The sequence below is a fragment of the Erithacus rubecula genome (assembly GCF_903797595.1).
Source record: "Erithacus rubecula genome assembly, chromosome: 2".
Taxonomy (NCBI): Eukaryota; Metazoa; Chordata; class Aves; order Passeriformes; family Muscicapidae; genus Erithacus; species Erithacus rubecula.
In genome coordinates, this window is record NC_136685.1 from 23,056,679 (window position 1) to 23,082,221 (window position 25,543).

General features: G+C 39.1%; 1 protein-coding gene and 1 long non-coding RNA gene across 2 annotated transcripts in view; both read left to right on the forward strand.

Moving 5' to 3' along the window:
• The window catches only part of TINAG (tubulointerstitial nephritis antigen), a 37,328-nt gene extending 36,322 nt beyond the window's left edge, over positions 1-1,006 (forward strand). The window contains exon 11 of the mRNA XM_079326408.1: positions 795-1,006. Within this exon, the coding sequence (XP_079182534.1) occupies positions 795-911 (117 nt within the window). The 3' untranslated portion in view covers positions 912-1,006. The remainder of the gene's footprint in view (positions 1-794) is intronic.
• Positions 1,007-7,319: 6,313 nt separating this feature from the next.
• LOC306798320 lies at positions 7,320-22,195 on the forward strand. Its single transcript, XR_013773316.1, has 3 exons — positions 7,320-7,394; positions 19,662-19,774; positions 21,727-22,195. It is a non-coding gene; the product is annotated as an uncharacterized lncRNA (long non-coding RNA).
• Positions 22,196-25,543: the final 3,348 nt, after the last annotated feature.

The following is a 25,543-nucleotide window of genomic DNA, read 5'->3' on the forward strand; positions in this document are numbered from 1 at the left end:
TGATGCCTGTAAATGAAAGTCAGTAAAATTAATCAATAGTATTTAAACAAATATTTGGAAAACACAAATTTTCTGTTTAAACAGTGTTGACAATTGTTATCCAGCCATCAGAATAAGCCCCCAAACTAAAAGAAATCATACTAAGAATATTTCCTTTAAACCATTTAGAGTAAGTCAAATTTTATCACTTGTATTATGACTAACAGCATATCCCATTATTCCTGCATTCATCTGAATGTACTTTGGTGTTTACATAGCTGATGGCAGGGCTTATGAAAGGTAGTTTCACTGGTATCAAAGCTAAAACCTGCTGATACTTCATCAGAAAATAAATTGCTCAATATGTCAATAGCTACCTGAATAAAACTTCATTTTTTAAAAGTCTTTATATATACATATATATATAAATCTATCTTTGGTGTATTTTTAACAGGTTAGTTGCAATTGGAATTCTGATCATTATTGTTTCAATAGCCACTTTTACCAGCAAAGAGCTGAATATTCATTTAATGATTTCTGCTTCAATTTATCAAATGGTCTTGTAGAAATGCTATTCCATTTTTACTAACCCTGATTTTGGAACTGAAATTTTGATCAAACCAAAAAAGGAACAAATTACTAGAAATAAGAAAAAGATACATGCTAATTCTCAGCACCCAACTGAGAGACTTTGTTTCTTAAAACAAAAGCTAACAAAAAAAGATTCATTTTGCACTTTGCATCTTGCACCTTGCATTTTAAATAATATTTTAAAATGAAACCTGGTAATTTTTTTTGTGCCTTTTTATTTTTAGATCGCTGCAAATTCCTGGGGGAAATCCTGGGGAGAAAATGGTTATTTTAGGATTCTACGTGGACAAAATGAGTGTGATATTGAGAAGCTGATTTTAGCTACTTCAGGACAGCCATAATTTATCTGTACCATATTCTGCTTGATGTATCTATTCTTTCCATTGTTGTATATTGAGTCTTTGTGGGAAAATAATAAAGTCTTCTATCTAAGTTACCCTTCTATTAGCCCTTATGAGGTCTTCCTGGAACACACTGTAGGCATCACAGCACTCTTAGTCTCACCTAGTACAAGCAGCCCTTTAGTCTAAAAGCATGTTATCTCCAGGACTACTGAAAACCTTGATGTCTCACAGAGCAGGAAGTTACCTCCTGATTGAAAAACGCCTGAAAAAAATGGAGTTACACTGTTGGCATTAATATCTTTGCAATAAATATTCCAATCCGAAATTATTTCAGAAGTATTATGTGCTCTTCCAAACAAAATTCTCAGACAGCTCACAGTCATACTGGATAGTAAATTCCAAAGAAATGTAAGTAGTTCTGATCCTGCAGCTGAAGAATTATTTCCTGTCTACCTTACTTACAACTAAGTAAATAAGTTGTATCTATGTATCAATATCTCATCCAGGAAATTAATTTTTTCTAGATCCCACAAAGTTGATGCATTCCGTGTAATTCAAAAATTGCTTGCAGTGAAAGACTGTATTCCTGTTCCTGGAACCACAATCAAAACTGTAGAATTTTAATAATGTTTTAATTAAAATAAAATAAAGAAGAAAATGTAATTTCTCCTCAATTCAGTCTAGATTAGACCAATTCCTGAACTGCTTGCCTTCCACTCCCTGTATAACCTGAGAACAGGAATGTGCAAACATTCCTAAAATCCTGTTGCAAACAGAAAAAGATAAAAAGACATTCTGTTGTTTGTCTCAACTGACATATCTGTAATCCAGGCACATTTCCTGGTGGTGATCAGGATCACGAGTGCAAGTGAGACATCCAGAACTCCTAAAGCTTCCATAGCTACTTCTGTCTGAAGAAGCCGCTTTTTGACACACACCCCTTCCTATAAGCATTGCTGCAGATCTTGACAAGCTAGAGGACTATTTTGCTTATTTGCTAATTAAAATATTGATTTAAAAACTATTGACAAAAGAAGAAATTAAATACTTTCTAGCCTTTTCAGTTTCAATTAATCCAAAGGTCAAATGCCAACTGGAATAAAATTATATCTGACAGCAAACACGGCACATTAAATAAGTGTGGGGAAAAAGCTGCCATGAAATATCAGTGAACAAAGAATTTCCAGGTATCCCTTCAGTGTGTTGAATAATGTTAAATCTTTCTAGAATAAGAACCTGTTTTCAAATGTCATCAGCAAGTTCATTCAAGAATTTTTCACAGTGGTGGTATACGACAAATGCCCATGCCTCTGAAATAATCTCTCTTAAACTAAAGATGGGTGACAATTTATGTTGTATCACTTAAAGGAGCTATTGTTAAAATGTCAATACCATACTGCAGCACAAGAAGCCTCCTACTGCTTTTAGTGTCATATAGTAAACTGAATTTAGACACAAAAAACCTTTATCACTAGAAATTTGTGCTGACAACACACAAGCACATTTGGAGCAAATTGTAACACAAGCAATTTTAGAAGCTCTTAGTGCTCTAAGAGAAATAACTCTTCTAGTTTTAGTGAGCTAAGTCAGTACTTGAGAAGAAAGTGTACTGAATCATCTGCAAACCTATTTCCCAACCTCTTGATATGTATTGATTCCATAAATGCCAAGATTTCAGAAGAGTATAATTTAACTTTGGAGTGAATGACACTATAAAAACATGTTCAGTAAACTCTGGGGGGGACTATTGATTTCAACTTCAAGTTGTTTTGCACTGCTGTGGCTTTTACTTTTGATAGTGGTTTTTGCTGCTCCTGATTTCCTTATGAGACCCTAAGATCTGGTCTGTAATGTTAAGCTTTTTATTTAGGATGGTTGCTTTGTCCTGGCTGCCCATAGTGAGATTCCTCAAGGAGAGCTTCCCCTAAGCATGCTGAAATTAGGGAGGCTTCACAGCTTCAAACTGGCAGCCAGCACTGGGACTCGAAGCTGCAAAGCTGCAGCTTAGAGCAACGTGTTCTATAGGAACACAACCAGAAATAAAAGGAAAGAAAACTCCCAGGGACATAAGGAATTTGTCCGTGAGCAGGGATGAGACAAGCCCCGAGAACAAGGGAACTGTTAGCCTGTAGTTGCAGGGATCATGAAAAGTTGCCATACTAAGAGCAAAACTGAAGAGAGGAGCTGCATTTCTAGAAATCAGAATAAGAGAAAGATATGTTTGTAAATATTTTTTCCCAAGAGATGTGACAGGAACTTGGGCACTTAATGCTATACCTAACATTTGGAAACTGTTTCCTATATGAACTTACATCTTTGCACCCATTCCTCACTGCAAGGACCAAGCCTTTATCAGGATGGAGACAGCATCTTTGGTTGTTCAGCAGTTATCCCAAACCAAGGATGGTGGCAAAGGTCACTGAGTGATGCAGACCAAGCATTGGCTGCAGACCAAGCATTTTTGACTCAAATAACTTTTAGTTAGAGCATGTTAGAGAAAGAATTGATTAGATGAAAGGAATTATTTTTCACTTTCTTTATAAGTCTATCTGTCAAATACAGTGAATGTTATTGCTTAATCTACAACAATTTATTGTTTTGTCTGGAAATCTTCATGGTGCAGCAGCACTGTGCAAAGTTTTTCCTGGGGAAGGCAGCTGAGGAAAAAGCCTGAGGCAGGAGGTCACACTCTGCTCACCATTGAAATCCTCTGTGCTTTAAAGGTTTGAGGGTTATTAAAGCTCTGGGCTGCCTGAGGCTCTGTATGAAATATTTTAACCTTATCTGGATCTTTTATTCAGTTTTTCCAACAGTGACAGCCACATAAATAGGAACTCATTAATTTAAACTACTGCCTTAATATAAACACAACTGCAATTCCATTGTAAAACTCTTGAGACTGTAATCTTTTATTTCTCACTGCAGCAAAATGAGCATAAACCACAAAAGTACAGATCATTATGTCTATCAAATCATGATACATAGCCCAATGTGTTATCAAAGAAAAATGTCTGGAAAACTTATGAGTAGAAGACAAATATTTAGCCCTAGTGTGCTGTACTGTCATACTGTGAAGGACCCAGCTGTTAGTCCAAATTCAGTAGCAGTATTGCTATTGCATGTAGTTGTAATACTGTTCTCACTCAGCATCACGGAATTGAAAAAGACCTCTAAGATCATCAAGTCCAACCATTAATCTAGCACTGCCAAATCCCTAACATGCACCCTTAAGTGGCACATCTGCAGCTCATTGAAATACTTCCAGGAATAGGAACTCAGCCACTTCCTTAGGTAGACTTTCCAAGTCTTGAAAACCTTTTCTGTGAAGAAATTATTCCTAATATCCTGTATTAGAAATTATTCCTAATATCCAATCTAAACCTCCCCTGGCACAACTGAGGTGATTTCCTCTTGTCCTGTCATTTGGCAGAACAGGCTAACCTCCCAGTTTTTGATAATGTGCCCCTCCAGCCTCCTTTTCTTCAAAAACAAATTCAGTTTCCTCAGCCTTGTAAGACTTATGCTCCAGCCAAAGGACTTCTTTTCATCAAGAAACAATAAAATTGGACAATCAAGATTTTAGAAACTCATGTATTCTTTTTTAAACTACAGAAGTTTTTTAAGAGCACTTTGTTCTACTAGCTAGCAGGATCCACTGCATGTGAAAAAGCATATTAAAAGTGTGACTTCAATAGAACCTAAATTGCTGGTCTGTGAAAGTCTTGTCATCAGAAGAAAGGCAAAAAGGGTAGAAGAAGAGGGAGAGAAGTGGTTTAATAAAACTTTCTGGTTTCCACCAGGTATGGAAGTAAATGTACTTTCGTCTTGCAAACAAAATTCAGCAATTTTTGCTGGGTTTCAGGTCAGTCTAAAGCAAAAAATAAGGCCATATTAGAGATTTTTCAGCAAGTCTGGGCCAAGCTTTGACAAAGTCTAAAGCAATAATATATTTAAACTGGAATCATCATCTTGTAATAGTTCCACTCCATCCAGTCTGGTGTGAAACTCACCTGTTTCAGTCTGATTTCTTTTTTGAAAAACTAACCAAAATCAAAATGGACAGCACATTATCTTAACTGCACTGAAGAAATGCACCAGAATTAAAAAAAAAAAAAAAAAAAAGGCATCTTTGATGTCTAGCAAATATAGATCCTGCCAAATTCCATACAACACTGCTACAAACAAAAAATACTAGAGCACCACAGTGGTGGTTGCCCTAGTGACATTTTCAAGGTAAATAACTGCATAATGATGCATCCAATAAGAAAAGACAGAGGGAAAAAGTAAAACTAAACACTCATTTTTCTAAGTCCTGAAGAATTTATTGTTCCATTAAACAGGAAATCTTCCTTCTTTGAGTGGAGTTTGGATGAACAGATGGCATTTCACTAATTGGCTACTTTTAATGTGGATTTTCCTTCATTGCTCTGATGCTTCTCTGTCCCTCATGGTGTGCTGTCTTTTAATGTGTTTGCATTTCTTGTGTTACCTTTGTTATTACTGGCATGCTAATGTTTGGGACACTGAAGGTGATATTTAAACAAGGTTGCAGGCAAGCCATCTGTGTATACTTAAGAACTTGGGTTCCCATAAGTTTCCATGGTATTTTGGAAAGTCTGCTGGAATTTACTTCGGGAGAGCAGGAGAGCAAGAAATTTAATGTAATTTCTGTGTACTGAATTTTCTCAATGGACAGACCACCCAAGTGCTAACAGTGGAAAGGGAAAGAATATAAAGCAGGCAAAATGGCAGCTTTGATTTCAGTCTGATTTCTGTTCCATTCTTTCATAGAATCATAGGATCATAGAACCGTCAAGGTTGGAAGAGACCTTTGAGACCATCAAGTCCCACTGTCAACCCAGAACCACCACTCTCACCCCTAAATCACCAAACCATGTCACCCAGAGTGAGATTCAGATGCTTCTTAAACACCTCCAGCGTTGGTGACTCCACCACCTTCCTGGGCAACTTAACAGTGAAATTTTTTTCTAATATCTAATTGGAATCTCCTCTGTCTCAGTTTAAAGGCATTTCCCCTCACCCTCTCACTGCAGACACAGTAGAAGAAACCAGCACCCAACCACAACCTCCTTTCAGATAGTTTTGAGAAATGAAGTCCCCCATGAGCCTCCTCAACACTTAAAAATCCTAGTTCCCTCACCCACTCCTCATAAGACATTTTTTCGAGACCTTTCCTTCACCTAAGCGGGACAATTTTTCACAGAAGGAGATCAGGTTGGTCAAGCAAGACCTATCTTCAAAAATCACATTGGCTGGGCTTTATCTCCTGGGTGTCCTGCCTGTGCTTTAGGATGGCACTCAGATGATTGTAGTGGTTTTGGTTCACCAATCTGAGTCTCTCTCTCAGCCAATTCACCAATTAATGTAGTGGGTTTAGTGCTGGCCAGTGCACCCACTAGAATTATTTACTCATTTTCTGCTGCGAGATAAGGATTAGGAGGAGAGCAAAGCGGGCTCAACTTTAAAGGGAATAGAGAAAACTTTATTAACAGAACTAAAGGAATAAAAGAAGAAATCAGATTAAACCTTCAGAACACTTCTCCCCTCAACTCTTCTTTTCTTTTACACTGACATTGTAAAGAGACAAAACCTGGAACTTTCAGTCAGTTTACCACCTCTAAAATAGTCTTTTTTCAGTTAACTTAGGGAGAGGAGTCTCTCTTGCCATGCCATGGCGACGTCTGCACAAGAAACTGTTGTGGTTTTAACTTTTACAAACAACAGCCACCCAGAAATCTGCAACTGTGAAGTTCCTTCCCATACCTTGCAGCCTCCCCACAACTGCTTTCATGGGTCATGTCAACTTATTGGAGTGTTACTTTAAGGATGAGCTGCTCTAGCATGAAAGCAAAAGTCCTTTTCATTCATCTCTGGGAACAGAGGATTTCTTCTTCTATCCCTGTGGCAAGGTTTGTCATCTGTCTCATCCCTTTCTGTTCAAGCTTCTCGTTGGATCAGAGCTACTGCAACATTTGCTTAGCTCAATACTGGAGCCTCTGCTCACAGCTGTGGTCAGAATGCTGCATCCACCCAACACATTCCATGAATTACAGGGAAAAAACAAAGTCTGATATATCAAATATATCTTCACCATAGCCTTTCAAAAGAATTTCAGCCCAGAAGTAAGGCATCTCCTCAATCTGGGACCTGACTCCTTCCTCACTGACCTCAGTGTCGCCGTGTAGTTTTCTCCACTGTCTCACCCTTTCCTTTTTCTGATTTGGGAGAGAATTGGTGTTCAGAGGTTGATTTGTTCTCAAGCTTTATCAATTGAAAGTTTTTAAGGAGTTCTGCAGCTGGAAGGTTGATCTCATCCAGGCTCTGCACTGGGGAAATCACTTGCCGTGCCTCTCCATTAGTCATGTGGTCCCGCGCCTTCTCTTTGTGTGAGGTGCTGAAAGAAAAGGAGGCTGCTGCTGCTTTTATCCTTCTGTCTGCAGCATTGCTGGCTAAAAGCAGGTAAGAAAATGAAGTTCACTGTGATCCATGCTGAGACAGCCATGGCTCTGAGGTGCTGCCAGCCACACCGATTTCGGCCGAGCAGTCCTGGCCACAGGGCCACTCCTGGCGCTGGTCCCGGTGCATGGCTGCCCTGGAGCTGGTATAGCCCTCTGGCCACATGGCCCAGTGGTGCTGCTGGAAAAAGGACTGGCAGGCTCCTTCGGGAATGGGGCCTGCCGTGCTGGGAAAGGGTCCCAGCCACCCCACTGGAACGGGGCCCGGCCTCACTGGGAAAGGGTCCCAGCCACCCCACTGGAACAGGGCCTGGCCTCACTGGGAAAGGGTCCCAGCCACCCCATTGGAATGGGGCCTGGCAGGCTTCTCTGGAAGGGGCAGTGCCACAGGAGAGCGCGGCCCGGCCCGGCTCTGCCAGGCTGCAGAGGCCGCATGGAGCTGGTCCAGCCAGCTCCCAGTTACCTATTCAAAGGCCAGAAGCAAGAGAGCTCCCCATGGGCTTGCCCATCCTTAAATGTATTTTCTTAGAGGCATATCTAGCTCTTTTAAGTGGTTTAACTGGGTGTCAATCTGCAAAACTAGCCTGCTGATTGTTTTTTTAAAACCAGACACATAATTGGTGTTTCTGCCCAGTTTAACTGAACCACTTAAATGATCCCTTCCATAACCCTGCCCAGTATAGAGGTCAGGCTGGCAGGTCTGTCACTCCCCTGATCATCCTTCCAACTCTTCTTGTTGATGGGCATTGCATTTGCTAATTACCAGAAAACTGGAACTTCTCCAGTTAACCTGCTCTGTTGGTAGATGATCGAGCGTGGTTTGGCAAGTTTTTTCACCAGTTTTGTTATTACTTTGGGGTGGATTCCATTAGGGCCCATGAAATTTTAGCCTGAATGAGCATGCCAGCTTCCCTTCATACATGGCAGTGATGTTCAGTCCTCCCTGGGGTCCTCTGCTCATTCAGTGTATTGCTCCAACAGCAGAGGCTTTTCTGTCACGATCTCACCCTAAAATAAGGCAAATTATTAGTCACTGGAAGAAATTTGAAAAACTGAGCATGTAGAAAAAGGTGTTAAGAAAAGCTTTTGGTTTAAGCCTGAAAGTACATGCTGATGTTGGTAAAGCAAGGTGATTGAAGAATTTAGGTTGGTGGTCCAGAACACTATCATGCACGTGTGACTTTTTACTTACAACTTCCTCTGTGTGAGATACTCTTGAGTTGTTACAGATGTAATACAGCTTCAGGATGAGCTAAAGGATGTTTGGTAAGTGGGTGCTGCACAAAACAAGCTGGAGTCACACTAATGACAATAGCTGCAGCACGTGTGTGCATCTCTGGATACGTGGATCTGTGTGTTTGGATAAATACAGAGACTTTTTTCCTCCATAGCACTGTCTTGGGTCTTGAGCTCTTCTGCAGGAGATTTTCAAATCACCATGACGGGTAATTCAGGTAGTCAGGGTGTTCAGAACTGCACAAATCTCAGGGAAGAGAAGGAAGTTTTCTTTCTAAAGGCATGTTGCTCAGTTAGTCTAGAGACTATGAAGGTATCTGTACAGAAGGGATGAATTTGCTTTTCTGAGAACACTGACTGACAACATAGGCCTGTGTAACTCTTTCTTGTACTTTTTTTAAAATACTCTTCATAAAACAATAAACTTGTAGCCAAATGGCAAGAGCTTTAACTTTTTTTATCACACAGAAAGCTTTACAAAAGCATCACATCCTTCAGTACCAGGAAGAAAAAAAAGAACAGACAACAAGGAGGCAATCCTGGTGCAGGTCCTACTGTCCTGCCAGACACAGAGCCTGGTAGCATACCCTACCAAAAAGGGTACTAGCATCAAAATTATACTACTTCACAGCAAAACTGCTCCTGCAAAAGTTAGCTGAGGAGTAAGAAAGGCCTTGAATGGTCTGTTTCTAAAACAGAACATAGCACTTGCTGTGAAAGGTTAAACCTGTGAATTTATGTGAAAAACATGACAACAGAATTCTGCTCAAATGCAGGGAATCATGTGAGATGAGCTATCTGGGAAGTTTTTGTTCCTGAGGCTGGAACTTATCTTCTGGGTGTGGTCCCTAAAAGCCCCGATGTCACCAAGGAGTCATTGTGACACTTGTCACAAGACTTTTGGTTGCCCAGGGCAGGCCTGAAGGGCCACAGTGCCTGGCCTCCTCCATCAGGGACAGACATCCAGTTGTGTGCTTGCTAAGGGCGCAGAGATTTGCTGGACAAGGACACTGGCAGGGCCCAGGGCATGTCTGTGCCTCTCTGGGAGGAGTGAACACCATTGGTGAGACTGCCGCATTTATCTCACTGAACTGTAGGGGACAGGGAGCCAAACCCCAGGGTGGTCCCTCAGCACCTGGCACCCAACACCACAGGAGAAGCTAAGGAGGATGGATCACGATGTGGCTGAAGCTCTGAGGTCTGAACAGGATGTCCCAGAGCCAGGGAGGAGAGAACGCCGGCAGCGAGGACGCCGGGTTTCCTTCAGCGAACCACACACATCGAGGAGCCGATCCCCACAGAGGTCCTACAGCACCTGGCACCAAACACTGCGGGAGAAGCTAAGGAGGATGGAACGTGACGAGGGACGAGCTCTAAGAGCTGAAGGGGACACCCCAAGCTCCCCGGAGTGGAGTGAGCGCCATCAGCGAGGGCGCCGGATTTCTTTCACTGAACCATAGGTGACAAGGAACTAATCCCCATGGAGGTCCTGCAGCCATGCTGGGCACAAACCTGGTAGTGCACCCAACCAACAAGGGAAGCACTGTATGCCCTGTTAGCAGTGTCAGGAACCATACTACTTCAGACAAAAATAGCCCCTACAACAATTGCAAAAATAAAGTCATATCCAATGCTCAAGCCTGAGATCAAGGATCTAGTCTACATCATAAAATACATCTGAAAATCTAAAGACACACTTGCAAAAGCTTTTCAGGTTAAGAAGGTAGCAAACATGAAACTTGAATGCTGGTTTTGTCATCATGTTCTATTTTACACTGTTCTATAAAATGTGGTACTGACTATTTTGTATAGAACTGCCTTTATTCCCTGTATTGAATTTCCACACTGTTATCAACTGAAGATGTTACCACTTTTTCTCCTTTCTGCCCTGATATCAACACCACCACTGCCTTATTAGAAAAAGCTCCTTCCATATCTGTTTTCTCATGCTTCATTCCCAGAATAGCTTTTCCTGTTTTTTACCATTCTTCTCATAAGATGGCAGTGAAAAGTGAAGTCAATTTACAATTACTCTGTCTCTCACTACCTATAATGCCAATCCAAATCTAATGCCTGGTAGCAAGCCTCTGAAAAGCCTTCTCTTCTCCTGCTTCCTTAGAGACTTTAAAAATAACCCCTAAAGCCTTCATAGAGAAATTTGTCTTGGTGCTATGCCCTGTACAAAGCCTCAGGTTTAATGCCCAGAGTGGCAGTACAGGCTACAGGCTCTTCAGACCATGGCCAAAGATGGCCAAAGTCATCAACAAACTGCATTGTGCCAAGAACGGTTGCTTTCAGATAAGACTGGAGCAAAAAGAGGAGTCTTCTCAAAAAACAGGTGTTAAAATACATTAATTGCTGGACAAAACTCCCCTTTATTCAATTTTTGTAATTAACTGCAATTGGCCTCCACTTTGTACACTCATGTCACTCCATGACTAGTGCCACCACAAAACAGAAGTCTTAAGATGCTGCTCTGAAGGAATTCAGATGAAGATCAAGCTGCCAACTTCTAGCTCATAGATTTGATGTGCAGCAAGTTGCTTCAATTATAAATTGTGACCTGCGAACAAACAGGGAAAACTATGGTCACCTGCAACACATGCTGTGATAACAGAGCCAATGATTTTAGAGAGATTTGTCACTCATTGCAGCCCTCATACTTCTGTTTAGCTTGTTGGCCGTCTATGCAATCACTAATATATCCCCTAAAGGGAAAAAATTTAGGATATGGAGACTTCATAGATAAGCAGTTTCCAAGAGGCAACTTCCAGCCTAGAGGCAGCAGTCTGAGCCCCTCCTCATAGGAGATTGCTCTAGTCCCTTCGTTGTTTTTGTGGACCTTTGCTGGAGGCTCTCCAGTATCTCCATCTCTCCTTGTGTTGGGGAGCCCAGCACTGGCCAGAGTACTCCAGGCCTGGCCTCACCAGCACAAAGCAGAGGGGGAGGATCACACCCCCCCTCCTGCCTGCAAAGCCTTCTGAGGAGTAAGAAATGCCTTGAGATTGTTTATATCTAAAGCAGAGCAGAGTGCTGGGTATGAATGTGAAACCTGTGAATTTATATTTAAAAACGGGATAAGAAGCACTCGTTTTACGTGTCTTCTTAAACAGAAAGTACTGAACTCTTGTGCTGCCATAATTTATTCACCAGCTTCTTTTCCTGTCCAGAAACACATGCAGAAACCCAGAGAAGCAGTGTCAGCATACTGAGCATGCACAAAAGTTGTTCGTTGACTTCAGTGAGACTGATGATGGGACTTCAGACCTAGCTGAATGGGGAAAAAACCATAGCATTCAGTTTCTTTTTAAACATCTTTTTCTTCAAGCTCTTGAAACACTTCTGATTAGTACTGCTCAGCACTCATGTTGTTCTGAAAGGATTCAGTTATATTGCCTTAGAGCAGTGCCTTAGAACAGTGCCATTTTGGGCAATAGTATTTGTCTTTATTCAGAGGGGTCGAGCTCTCTATCAGAAGCAGCTGTAACAACCTCTAAAGTTTGTGTATGTCTACACACGTGAAAGCTGTCTCTAGGGAAATGTTTTAAAAATTTGTGTGAGTATTGATCAAAGAACTTAATTTTGTCTATTTTTTTAAAAAAATAAATTCTTCATATTTTCATCTTACACCCATCAGAGCAGAATTTACCAACTTTCCATATGTATATAGCATCATTGAAATATGATGCAACTCCTAAGGAAACAGCAGCATAGTGTCATGTTTTAAACCCAGACAGAAATTAGGGTACCATGCAGCCATTCACTCACCCTGCCCCTCCCATTTCCCCACCTTGGTGGGATGGGGAGGAGAATTGGAAAAAGGTAAAACCTGTGGGTTGAGATAAGAACAGTTTAATTATTGAAATAATAATGACAACAACAACAACAATAATAACAACAGTGATGATAAGGGAGATAACAAAAAGAGAGAAAGGAATAAAATCCAGTAAAGAGAACTGATGCAAAATGCAACTGCTCTCTACCTACTGGCCAATGCCTATTTAGTCCCTGTGCAGTGATTGGCACCTCCTGATAACTCGCCTCAGTTAACAAACTGAACATGATGTTCCATGGTATCAAATAACTCTTTGGTCAGTTTGGATCAGGTACTGTGGTTATGTTCCATATCAACTTTTTGTGCAGCTCCTCAGTGGCAGAGCACGACACACTGAAAAGTCCTTGACTTTATGCCAACACTGTTCACCAACAATTAAAACATGAATGTGTTATCAACATTATTCTCATGATAAATCCAGCTAGCAGGAAGAATATGTCCCAGCTGACATATAACAGTATGGCACAAGTCATGTCAAACTGTAATTGTTGAAAAATGAAACTTTTCCTGACTCTTCTCTGAACATGTAGGCTTCTCTGGATGTCAGGGCTGACCTGCTGTCCTGTAACCCTGTCCACCCCTCTCAGGGTTAGGCAATTGAACAGAATTGCCAGAGATGCAGTAAAACTTTGGACCATTCCAAGAGTGAGGTAAGGAAGGAAGCCAAATCCCTTTCTGTTAATTTGATTTCTGGGACTGCTATTCACTCTGAATAGGATGAAGCATTGCCTTTGCTCAGACTCTGAGCCAGAACAACTTGACCCTCACTGTAGTGCCTCTTTGAGTTGTAGGGGCTGAGTCCCCATTTCTATTTGCGTTTCGCATTGATCAGGTCTGTTGCACTCCAGGTCTTTTGTGTTAAAACAACTTTCGGAAGTTGGGGAGTGGTGCATCTGACAGTATAGACAGAGCTAACAGACTCAGAAGCATCCCAAACCATTATCACATTGGTCAGTCTTTTTTTATTCAAGTACACTTTCAAATCATCTGCTTTCAACACAGAAAAAGTATTTTTTAGTCATTGATTGCCTTTTTTTTCCCCTCCACAATGCTGTTTCTCTTGCTCCTGTATTTAGAAATAAATGGGCTGTCTTTAGTATAACTCAGTCAGTCATCATTGATATTCAATACCAGACATGCAGTTAAGGTTTTTTGAAAGTGCTTAAGAAAGCTTCAAGTCAAGTTCTACTGATGACAAGAAAGCTGGGTGAATTATTTGTAAGTGCTCATGAAAAGCCCACTTATGGGTATAAGAAAACTGATTTGTGTTCATAAAACTCCAGTCTATGCAGACACAATGTAACTTAAAAGAGCTTCTTAATGGAGTCTAGCTAGAACCCAAAATCAATATTTCATTTATCCTAAAGATAGCCTTCGCTTTCCAGAAGGTACAAAAAAGTAGTGTCTAGAATGAAGAATTGAGAGGGTTTGCCTGATAACATCATACAATCCTTCACCCACTAGAATTATCACATGATATCACTCATTTTCTTTACTTTTCACTTTACATTGCCCTTCCTTTTGATATACACAAATTTATAAAAATTTTCCAGCTCAGAATAAAGCATCTGATTTAGAGTACACAATTTTGTGTATGAATTTACATACAGTGGAAATTTAGATTGGGTTGTTCCATACTTGGTGAGTTGAACCTCAGATCTCGTCACCAGAACTGTCACCTTCTGTAGACGATGACAGCTAATCGGTTAATTTGTATTGCTGTGGGAAGGGGTATGTAGGACTGGTTAAAATGAGGGATAGTAAAGGAAATTTGTCCACATAATGTCAACATCATTGTGCATATAAAACCCCTTGTGTATTATGTGTCATCTCCGTTTATCAGGCAAACACTTTTTCATTACTCCTACTTTGATATTCCTAGGCATAGTAAATCCATATGTCTTAGATTCTTCCACCTCTTTACTTGTCTTAACTCGCCAGATACGTACTTCTGGAAATTATGACTGTGCCTTTTGGAAATTCTTGTCCTGAGAAGGAATGAGACTTATTTCAACACACATGTAGAGCACATTCACCTAAGCTGTGTGAGGCTGAGAGAGATGGACATGTATGCATAATCCACAGTGATTCACAAGGTCCTGAGTGTGATCTACAAGGTTGAAATTGTTTATTACATGAGACTGACAAAAATAAATCATTTAATATTATTACCATTCAGAAAAAAAAAACCAAAAAAACCCCAAAACCCTCATGCAGGATTTCAGTTTCCAGGAGAAATGAAACTTTGTGCAAAATGAATTGTATGGAATAAATTATTAAAAAGAAAAAAAAGAGAGAGAAATATTTTCTGAGTCTAGAGTAGCACTTTGTTGCCTTTGCAATTTCTTATGTTAAATCCCACATGTGCAAATCCCACAATAGTAACGAGGCACAGGGATTTAATTTTTCTTTTTCCTTTTCTTTTTTCCAACAGAAAAAGCTCCTTACCACAAAGAGGCATAGAGGGTCCTTCAAAATGGTTAATATAGACTTTTTGAATACCATAAAGCATTGTAATACACTGTTGTCTTTCCAAAATGTACTTATGGCTATTTTTCCATTTCCTTTAGCCTCCACAGAGGCGCAGGCATTACATTTCAAGCTGGGGTTTCTATTTTTAGAAAGGCAGTAAGTTTCATTAGCAGTTTCTCCAGGCTGGCTGTCATTCTGTCTGAGCCAAATGGAACTGAGTGAATGAAGTCTTTCCATTCATCTGTTTCTTTGCATGTTTGTAATTTAAAATGGTACTGGTTTGTGGGGCTTTATTTAGCTTGACTACAGCTTGCACTCCACATAGCACCAATGGAAACACAAGAATTAATGCAATGTTTCAGAGTAAAATCAACATATACCCATTGCATTCTTACTCAGATATGTCTAGCAAAATGCTACAGCTAGATATTGTAAGTCAGATCTTGTAGAATCAAGAGATAAGTGTAAATGGATCATCAGTTTCAAAATGTTGAAGATTTTTTTCAGTTTCAAAGACTTTTGGTTTATGTATAGACCATACTTATAGACCATACTTAAAACCCTTTCTCTCTAGATATGTGAGTTTCGTAATAAATTAAAAAATGGTAAAAATTATCTGAAACCCTCCCAAGGACACTTGACTGCAGGAACATATAACTCTTGTTAAGTCTCCAGGATGTAAAGTATAAAATGTAAAACCATGTGTCACTCCAGGTGTGTGCATTTCTTACATGCATATTTATTTCTTAGACTCAATACAGATAGTATTCTTAGTGTTAATGAATATGGTATGCTCCTTAGGAAATATTGTAGTGGTCTGTGGCAAGTTGCCTTCTGTTAATATTTATTGGCATTTCCCTTTATTCTATTATTAAAAGATTGAATAAATAAGATTTTAAAAATATATTCTTGCCTATTTTGAGTTGTATCACATTGACCTTTCTTCAAGATGAATTAAAGATGATGCACCACTGCTAGGAGTTCTGATATGCTTGGACCCTCTTACTGGAGGAGAAAAGAGCTTTTTTAATCACCATGATGATATCTTCCCTATACAAATATAATAATACTTTCCCATAAGAATGTAATAACCAGAGTTGGGAGTTTCATTCTCAACTCACTGTAATAAAATGATCTTGTGACAGCTGGCTTTAGTGTGCAAGGTGAGCTATATTTCAGTTTAGAAGCTAAATGTATAGTCTAGTTGTCAGCCTGAAAACCTTGGAATTAATTTCTGTCAGTGTTCTTTGTGCCATCCTGCGGAAGGTTCTGCATTCTTCTGCACTTTCATTCCCTATGTGTACAAAGAAATACTTATTCTTTTACCTCACAGTGCATAGATAGATCCCTGCTCATAATAGTCTTGGTTTATTTCAGAGAGGTCATAAAAGTCTGAATGATTCTGCTGTCATCCAATTGAGCATAATTTTTCTCATTATTGTAATTTTGACTAAGTAGAAAAAATTCTGTAACATATAGATCCAGCAGCTCTGACATATAGGAAAGAGAGGTGTTTCTTGTCTAATATATATTTTTATATTAAACATTTGACACTTCTGTTTCATCTTACATCCAAGTCTTACAATTCACACTTATGAAATATTCATCAAAATGAATGAAGCAGGGGATTGCCAAAAGGTACTAAGTGACTCATTAGGATGTATTCCCTTTAACTTTCAAAATTCATAGTTAGGAATATAAATAGAAAGTCCTGAAACATGAGGACATGTTACCTGGAACATTTGGACTGGTTCAAATGGATTTTGTCTCTCATAAAGGTAATATTTGTGCTTTGGAGGGATATATACCCATATATATATTTCAGCCATGTATTTATTTGATATTTTTGGATGTAAAGCTGGATGTCTAAGTATTCAATGTTCCCAAGTGGATTTCTTTATTTCTTAATTTTGATTATTAAAGGTATTAATTCAGTATATAATCTTCAAAATATCTTGATGATATTAAAAGGTTTTGACGACTAAACCTTCATAAGGTATAGAAACATGAATGTTTTATTTCCAAATGGAGGAAAATGTAAAGAAAATTGACTTTCCTGTCACCCAGCAGTTTGGTAGAAAATGGTTGATTCTGCTGCACTGATATGAACAAGTACACTGTCAGTAGAACACTGGAATTCATCTGGCAATTAAAAACAGATTTGCATTTAAATAATAAACCATGGCACAGTAATTCTGGGGACAGAAGTCTTCTCTGTGAGGTCCAACCAGGTGCCTTTCTCCCTCTTACTGTACTGTTTCAATCACTTCCCATCCTACCAGTAAGGCATTTGCAGAAAAATTCCAGAGTCATTTTAGATACCTGAGCAAAGTTATGTTCAGTAGACTTCTCTCAAATGTAATTTTCTTTTTTCAGCCACACACATCTTCAGTCACAGTGTTCCTTTTGCAAGCTCTGTTAATCCATTTACATATAGTTACCCTTCTTACTGCATTTTCCCCCAGCTCTCCTTAATTCCAAATTCACTACATAGCTGTTGATCCCTCTCTTCTTGGGAAGTCCAGTTGTGCAGTAAAAAAGTGCACCTGTGACTGGACAGCTGATTGCACTGTAAGCTGCAGTTTTTATTAAGGTTCATTCCTGTGTTAGAACCATTAATCTAGTACAGCAGTTTCTAGAACGCTGACATCAAGCATTACTTGTTCACTGACCTGTTTTGCCACCTTTCTTCTAAGAGAAGGGGTTCATAAAGTTTGTTCAGATGTGTGGGTGTGAGGTTTCCACGTTGTGTAAGGCTGGTCTGTGTTTCTATGTGGGCACAGATCAGTGTAGCTGAAGCACTTACTGCATAAGCAGTGCTGCTGCCTCTCCCTAAACAGTTGCCTCAGGTCTGAAAAGTATTTGGATTTAGCTCTTTGTAGTTTTTCTTGCATCTGAACTGTTAGATCTGAATCATGAGGGTGAAAATATAGATGCTTGTCTTCCAGGCTGTAGCTGGATGGAACTTTGAGGGTGTTTCAAAAATGCTTGTCCTTTCTCACAGCCATGACCATTACTAGTCACTGCATTTCCTTCTTTCCTGTATATTGATGTCTGACTTGAACTAAGGATCCCAAATATCCAAGTTTATCCCTCTTTTGCTTTTGCCAAGGAACTCTCCAGTCTGGGAACAGTAAGCAGAAGACTCCTCTTTTACATAGCACCTGTTGGAAAGCACTCCTAAGCTCACCTGAGCATGCTAGCACACCTTGGCTGCTCTGAAAAGTACTACTGGGTAATGCCAGAACCTTTCCATTTAGATTATCTCAAAGCTGGTGTCCTGCAAGACAGTTCATGGCAAATATAAAGGATGCAGTCGAAAAACTAAATACTGGCATCTGCCTGGCTGGGAGATGGCAGCACTTTGTTTGTTCAGCTGGTGGTTCTCATTCCTGAGGTTTCAATTACAATACACTAATTTTATTAAAACCACAAAAAAGGAAGCATTTATTCTCTCTTCTTCCACTGAGAAATTTGACTTTAATACAGATAGTATTCCTTACCTTTCCAATAATGAGTAATATAAAAGATAAATGTTTCCATGGGGCATTGCCCCCATCCGCTGCTTAGTAACAACTATATAATTTCTTTATAAAGGGTGTATTTGATAATCACTTATATAAAAAAGAATATTTCTGAATATAACTGTAATAAAATTAATAAGAGAAGAAAGTATACTAAGAGGAATCACTGGATATATACTGTTTCTCATGCTTCTTCCTAATGCACCTGTACTGAAACGTGCCAGACAAGATGCTGCATTAGGCAATCTGCTGGGTCCATTAGGAATGTTGAAAAAAAAGCATATGGGATTGCTAAGTGATCTTCTATTATACATTTTCTGTGGCTAAGAGAAGTGCATACATTCATCCTGAGCACTGTTTTCTTTTTATACCCATGAAGGCTGGGTTATTCTTTCGAATAAAACATGAGAGGGAAAATTTAATTGGCTTGCATAATGCTATTTCTACTTCATGAAACATAAGTCAAATTATGTCAATGAATAATAGTCTAAAGGTTTTGAAAAAATATGGAACACTATTATTCCTAATTAAAAACCAAAACACTGTGAAGCTTTTTGTTTTGTAATGAAATTGCCACGACGACAAACACATTAGAGGAACAGATACAGAATTCACCGTCACAAAGCAGTAGCTGCCTCTATGCTATTGAGATAACAAAACAATATGTTTTCAGATGAGTGACCACACTTCTTTGTAGAATATAGATCCATTAGGCAAGCAGAATTTACAGCCCATTCCAGCCCATGTGTACTCCCAGTAAAAAAAGCAAAATATGATGTCAAACCAAGGAAGTCACAGATGGCCTTAGTCCAGCACAGGAAGAAGCTGAAGTGGGACTGACAGTAACAGAGAATATCACTTTAGACTTCAAGGACACTTAATTCAAGTAAAAGTCTTTTTGAAAACATTTGGGATGACAGTATGATTCATTAGTTACACTGTACAAGCCCTATACTGCTCTGCATGAGAAATATGGTCAAACTTTCAGGACCACAAACTGGTTTGTACAAAAAGGACAGAACTGAGCAGTTTGGAATATATGATGCAGACCAAGATCATAATGTTGAATTTTAAAATATGCATAAGAGTCAGTAAAACACACATATTTTAGCAGGAAACAAGTATTTCCTCTAGTGACACTGACACAAGTTATCCCATGTAGCCCACTGGTTTTAACCTGTATGCTCTTTTTTTTTTTTTTAAGAAGTTTTCTCAGAATCACAGGAAATGAGATGGGAATCAGAAAGTCCATCTCATTTTTACTCCCCAGTTTGAGACAAGACTGGCTGTATCTAAGCTATTGCTGACAGATGTCTGGTAAGTTCTTAAGGCTTGCAGAGGAACATGTACATTACTGCTAAGCAATTTACTCTGATACTTACCAGTCCTTCCCATTAGATATTTTTCCACCTGCCTGATGTACATTTCCACTGCTGCAATTCTAGTTCACATTACTTCTTTCATTCTCCGCAGACATGAAAAAAGCTTTTCCCCTTTCTCTTTTTTCAGCAGCTTTTCAAGCTAGCCATTATGTTTCCCCACAGATTTCTGCAGAAATCATATTTTTATGTTTTCACATTTACTGTCTAATAACTCTTAAGGGGTCACCTTTTTATTGTGCAATGTCCAAATTGGAAATGGTGGTTCTGGGGAGATCACATCATTGCTGAGAAGAGCAGAATTATTGCTTCCTGTGATTCATTTTAAGCAATTCGGTTTCTACCTTTCAGTATTTCAGCAACATTATTTAATTATGATTTTTTTTTTTGTAAACAGTAATTATTTAAATTCTAATTTGCACTGATAAGACATTACATTGACTGCTATGTATACTCGATTTTGATGACCACTATTTCCTGACTAGGAAGGGTTTTCTGTAGGTATTTTTTCTATTGTTTGTCTTGGTATTTTTGCTTATTTGTTTGGTTTTGGTTTTGCTTTTGTTTTGATTGTTGCTGCTTGCTTTTATTTCTTTTGTCAAGACCCTTCATTCTAATATTCCACTTAGAGTAAGCTCACAACCACAAATGGCTTGCACATTTAATGCGTTGTTCAGGTTCCTAATGAAAATATTCAAGAATATGGAACCATAAAATCCCCCTGTAGTACTTATATCCTTTAACTTTTGACCTATTAATTTTTTTTCTCCAATTACTTATCCATTTTGTGAGAAGCTCATCAGGAGTGTGCTTTTGGAGGAAGCCAAGTGAATATCCTGGTGGACAGGGTAAAAAGTCCAATTCAAAATACTTGCTTTCACCTAACTTTCAGGTTTGATGTCATGTCAAAAATTAATTGATTCATCAGGATTTCTTTTTGACAAACTGATATTCATTATGACTTATCAGTTTGGTGTCTTCTAGATGACAACTTTTTAAAGTTGTTTATTTCTAATATTACTTTGAAAATTGAAGTTACTGCAGAAGCTTTTACATCTCTCCTATTGTTTGGTCTCCCTTTTTCTCTAGGAATGAAACACTACATGATATTATGATTAATGTCTGCTGTATTCCAAATTTTCCAGATTTTTTCAGAACTGAAGGTAACGTTATTCTTTGGATGTATCTTAACTTCCTGGATCTAAAGATATGTCCTGCTTTCCTGTTGTAAAGTCATATTCTCTTTCTTCAGTGAATGAAGAGTTAGAGACCTGCCATTAATGTCAAAGACTATCTGTCAGATGATAGTGCTAACACTTTTTCCTTTTTGTTTTTTTTTCCTAAAGGCTCCTTCCACTTCATCTTGTTACTTTAAAAGCCAGTAATAGACCATACCTGATGGTAATATTCTTGGTCTTTTTTCCTTTTAATATAGGACAGAGATTTAATGAGTCAAAATATCATTATACTTCGGATTCAGTGAAAGTGCATATAACCTTGATATATAAAATTCTACCCCAAACTTCTTAATAAGTGGCATTATTCACCAGCATTCATATTATAGAAATGATCGACTGAGTGATAGCTTTGGTGCTGAAATAATGTTGCTTACATTCTTATATGTGTTACATATACATATATTTTTTCATATTACTTTGCTGTAGTTCTCTTTTCAGTGTATGTGCATCTAAAATCTTGCTGATACTTCTGCATCTTTTCCTACCTAACCAATTCCCTCTTCACTAGAGATTTGTATGTTCATTATGTTGATAAGCTCCTGGTCTTCCTTGAAACTCATTAACCTACAACCATTCAAGTTCTCCCACTCGATCAGTCTAATAGGACACATCTATCTCACCAGATGATCTTCCCAACATTTTTTCTTGGCAGGAAAGAGAAAGACAAGCTGTGTGAAACGTGGGCCAGGATACAGTCTGAGGATTCTCTCTCTGTCAGACAGAAGGCATTTGGACAATACAGCAGTACCCAGCCAATTTGATTCTTACTCCTGGAGTCTTTGCAAACTTGAGTTTGCTTCATGGGTTATTGTTTCAGGACCAATACACAGAAAAAATTAAATGCATGTCCTCAGAAGTACTGTAAAGGAATTGAGGGCTGCCTAGTAAGCCCTTATAAAACATCATGAACCACATTGGAACGGTTTTAATGAAAGTCTGTATTGTATATGGGGCTGGAAGGGGAGAATAATTTTTTCTCAGGAAATTATAAATCCAGATCCACAGACAATGTTATATTATTGTTTTAGACCAAATAGTGTTAGAAACAATATTCTAGCCAACAGTTCAAATCCCTATGCATAAGATTTAATTTTTGAAAATAGAGAAAATCAAAAGAATAACCAAAAAAGTGTAATAACTGAAAGGGATAGCCATTAACCATGGCTTACTCTCAGCTAGAAAACTGGTTTTCCTTACCAGTTATAACTCATGGCATAAGAGACACTCTTTTTTACAAAGAGTGTAATTACTTTGTTGGGGTTTTTTTCTGATTGTAAAAGGTCTGACTGAGATAATTTGCATCAAAACTCCCCCAAGAAAAGTACCTGTAACAAATAAAATTTATTTTAATTTTGTTTTCTGAGGGATGCTTTAGTCTCTAAACTTATGGAAAATACCTTTAGGACTTCTCTGTAATTTTAAACTATACAAATAAAATTTGAGATTGCAGGGATGATTAGTGTTTCTTCATTACAAATGCATTAAATTAAATGCAGTAATTTTTTGGTTTAGAGAGCACAATGGTGCAAACAAAATGTAACATAACCTGTGGTCTGATTGCACTTAGCCCCTCACTTGATTGTATTTAGCCCCTCACTGCAAAATAAGAACAAAGGCATAAAATAAGACAGCAGATCCAATTGCATATTTTTTCTTTTTTAACCAATGACACACAATATAATCAAGAAAAGTGCACAGAAGAGCTGCTTGTAACTAATGAAGAATACAATGCAAAATATCCATTGATATTATAGCATAGAGAAAATATGTTCCATTAGAGGAGATAGAGGTCACTGAAGTAATAATTTCAAACAAGCTAATCTATGCCTTAAAACCTGTGGGATCTGCCATGCTTTCATTGATGCCAAGGTCAAAGATAAGGGCTATGCTCAGCAGGCATACATCAAAAGCACAAATTACTGCAGCCACTTAGTGAGTGATTTCTGAATAACTACTGCCATCACGGTGGGATAGGTCAAAACGATTATCATTTTGAGCCCCTCAGACAGTGTTACATTACTAAGTATGTCTTATATATCCAAGTGCCAAATTCAAATGCATACTTAAGACTTAGAGGAAAAACAAGCAAGGATTATGAATCAGTGAATTAGTGGTTAAATCTCTTAGATGGTAAAGTTGAGTCTTGCATACAGGTCGAGCTACAAAGCCATTTCTGTTTCTTGCTTCTCATGCACTGCTAATATGAAATATATCCCAAAGAGAGGATCAGGGCTCCGTTTTTCCTTCTTCCTCCCCCTATTATCACTGCCACCCACTTTTAACTCTCCAGAACAGGATGTGTAGTTGTGAGCAAAGATGTATGACTCCAGAAACCTCTTGAGGCTTGCTGTAGGCCCCTTCTTTACCCAGGGACCTCAACAAGAAGGATGAAGTGTATGTGCACTTTTTTCCACCACAGGAAATCCAGGTAACAAGGTATTGTGAAGTGTTGGTGCCTGAATCCTGAGTCTAGCAGGGAAATCTGGATATAGAAGCTGTCCATGCGCTGCAGGGAGTTGAAAAGCATTGATTTGTTATAAGCTCTAAAGGCAACATCTCAATTTTACAAGTAATTTTAATCAGGAAACTGTTAAGGGAAAGAGCTGAATTTATTAAAAGTCACTGAAGCATAAGTAATTGAATTTAATTTACTCAATCAATAAAAAGACTTCTAACTAATTCTAAGGTTTTGCCATAAGCCCTTAGAGTGGTTACAAGCTGTGGCAATTTCTTTGTGTCTTCCCAAATTGTAAAGGCAGAGTGAAGATTTTTCTCCACATTATGGAAAGGAATCAAGAGACCAAAATTAGTACAGGATTTCAGCTGAATTTGGAGTAGGGATCCAAAACTGATCCTGAAAATATCTTGTCTTTTTGGCTGCTGCTGGACTCTGATGGTCCCAGATAAGACAAAAACACTGACTTCTTTCATCAAACAAACTTGCTGAAACTTTTAACCAGCAACCCCCAGTATGTTTGTTTCCAGCCACTTGGGTGGGTTGGGTGTTTCTTTTGGTGATAGGAGGGAGGGGTTGGGTGCCCAGAACCCAGCCCTCATCCTGCTCTGCAGCTGTGAGAAGGGGCTCTCCACTATGGCCCAGCAGGTCACCAGTCTCAGCTGCTGCCAGAGCACTACACATTACAGACATTCATAGGACTGGCATTCAGAACAAACTGAGTGGTATCTCCCCTGGAGCAGGGAAAGCTGGCCTGACTGTAAGAGGAAGGTCCTTCAGTTTGAACAGTCATTCAAAAAAAACCCAAAAGCAACCCCAAAATCAAAACCCTATTTACTCACTTTTATATATCTTATCTGGTGACTTTTTCACTCACTGGCCACAGGATTATATTCTGGCACATTGTTGTCCTGGCTCTCAAGGGGGCAAAAAAAAATCTGCTGTCTGTGAACTTCCATTTTATCTATAACATAAGGAAACCCTTAATATTTCAGAGGCATTGTATATAGCTAAGTTTAATAAAGCTGGTGAGGTGTTTATATTCATGTATACATGTCTATGGTTGAGGGAAGATAATTGTCAAAAGCAATGGGAATGGAGAGGAGAGGAGAGGAGAGGAGAGGAGAGGAGAGGAGAGGAGAGGAGAGGAGAGGAGAGGAGAGGAGAGGAGAGGAGAGGAGAGGAGAGGAGAGGAGAGGAGAGGAGAGGAGAGGAGAGAGGAGAGGAGAGGAGAGGAGAGGAGAGGAGAGGAGAGGAGAGGAGAGGAGAGGAGAGGAGAGGAGAGGAGAGGAGAGGAGAGGAGAGGAGAGGAGAGGAGAGGAGAGGAGAGGAGAGGAGAGGAGAGGAGAGGAGAGGAGAGCATGGAATGGTTGACAGAGTCACAGAGCAATGTAATTTAGCAAAGCAGATGAAGCAGTGGAGACTGACCTACTCAGTTCAGGGAGCTTGCTTACCTCATGCTGAATGCTGCTCAATGTTTAGTCAGTCAGGATATAACTCCCCTGTGTTTCAAGAATCAAGGGAAGAAATACTAAAAACATATTTTGCTGCATTAATTCTAAGGCTCAATTCTGGTACTTCTTTAATACCATCAAACATCACATCTATGTGTCATTTCAACAATAAAGCACTGCTATTCAGTCTCAGTGTATTTTTTGACAGACTTACAAACTGAAAAGGGAGTATAAATAAGGAATCGGGTATATGACTGGCCAAGCAGCAATTTTCCATCAGCACAGAGGCAGGGGAGTAGTTCTTCTGTTAGCATGCTCTAGCAGAGTGTTTTAGAGTGTGATCCTGGTGATGACATCAGTTTTAGGAATATGGTTGCACTGGCTAAGTCTCGTGTGCTGAGCATGCAGGCAATGCTGCTGGCTCTTCTTAGGTTTGCATTTCCTACTCTGAAACCCTACATTTTGCTGCCTCTGCATTGGAGTCCTATACACAAAATACTGTGAGAGATATTAGAAAACTCTCTAACAGCAACCCAGCAGAAGAGGAGCTCCCACTCCTT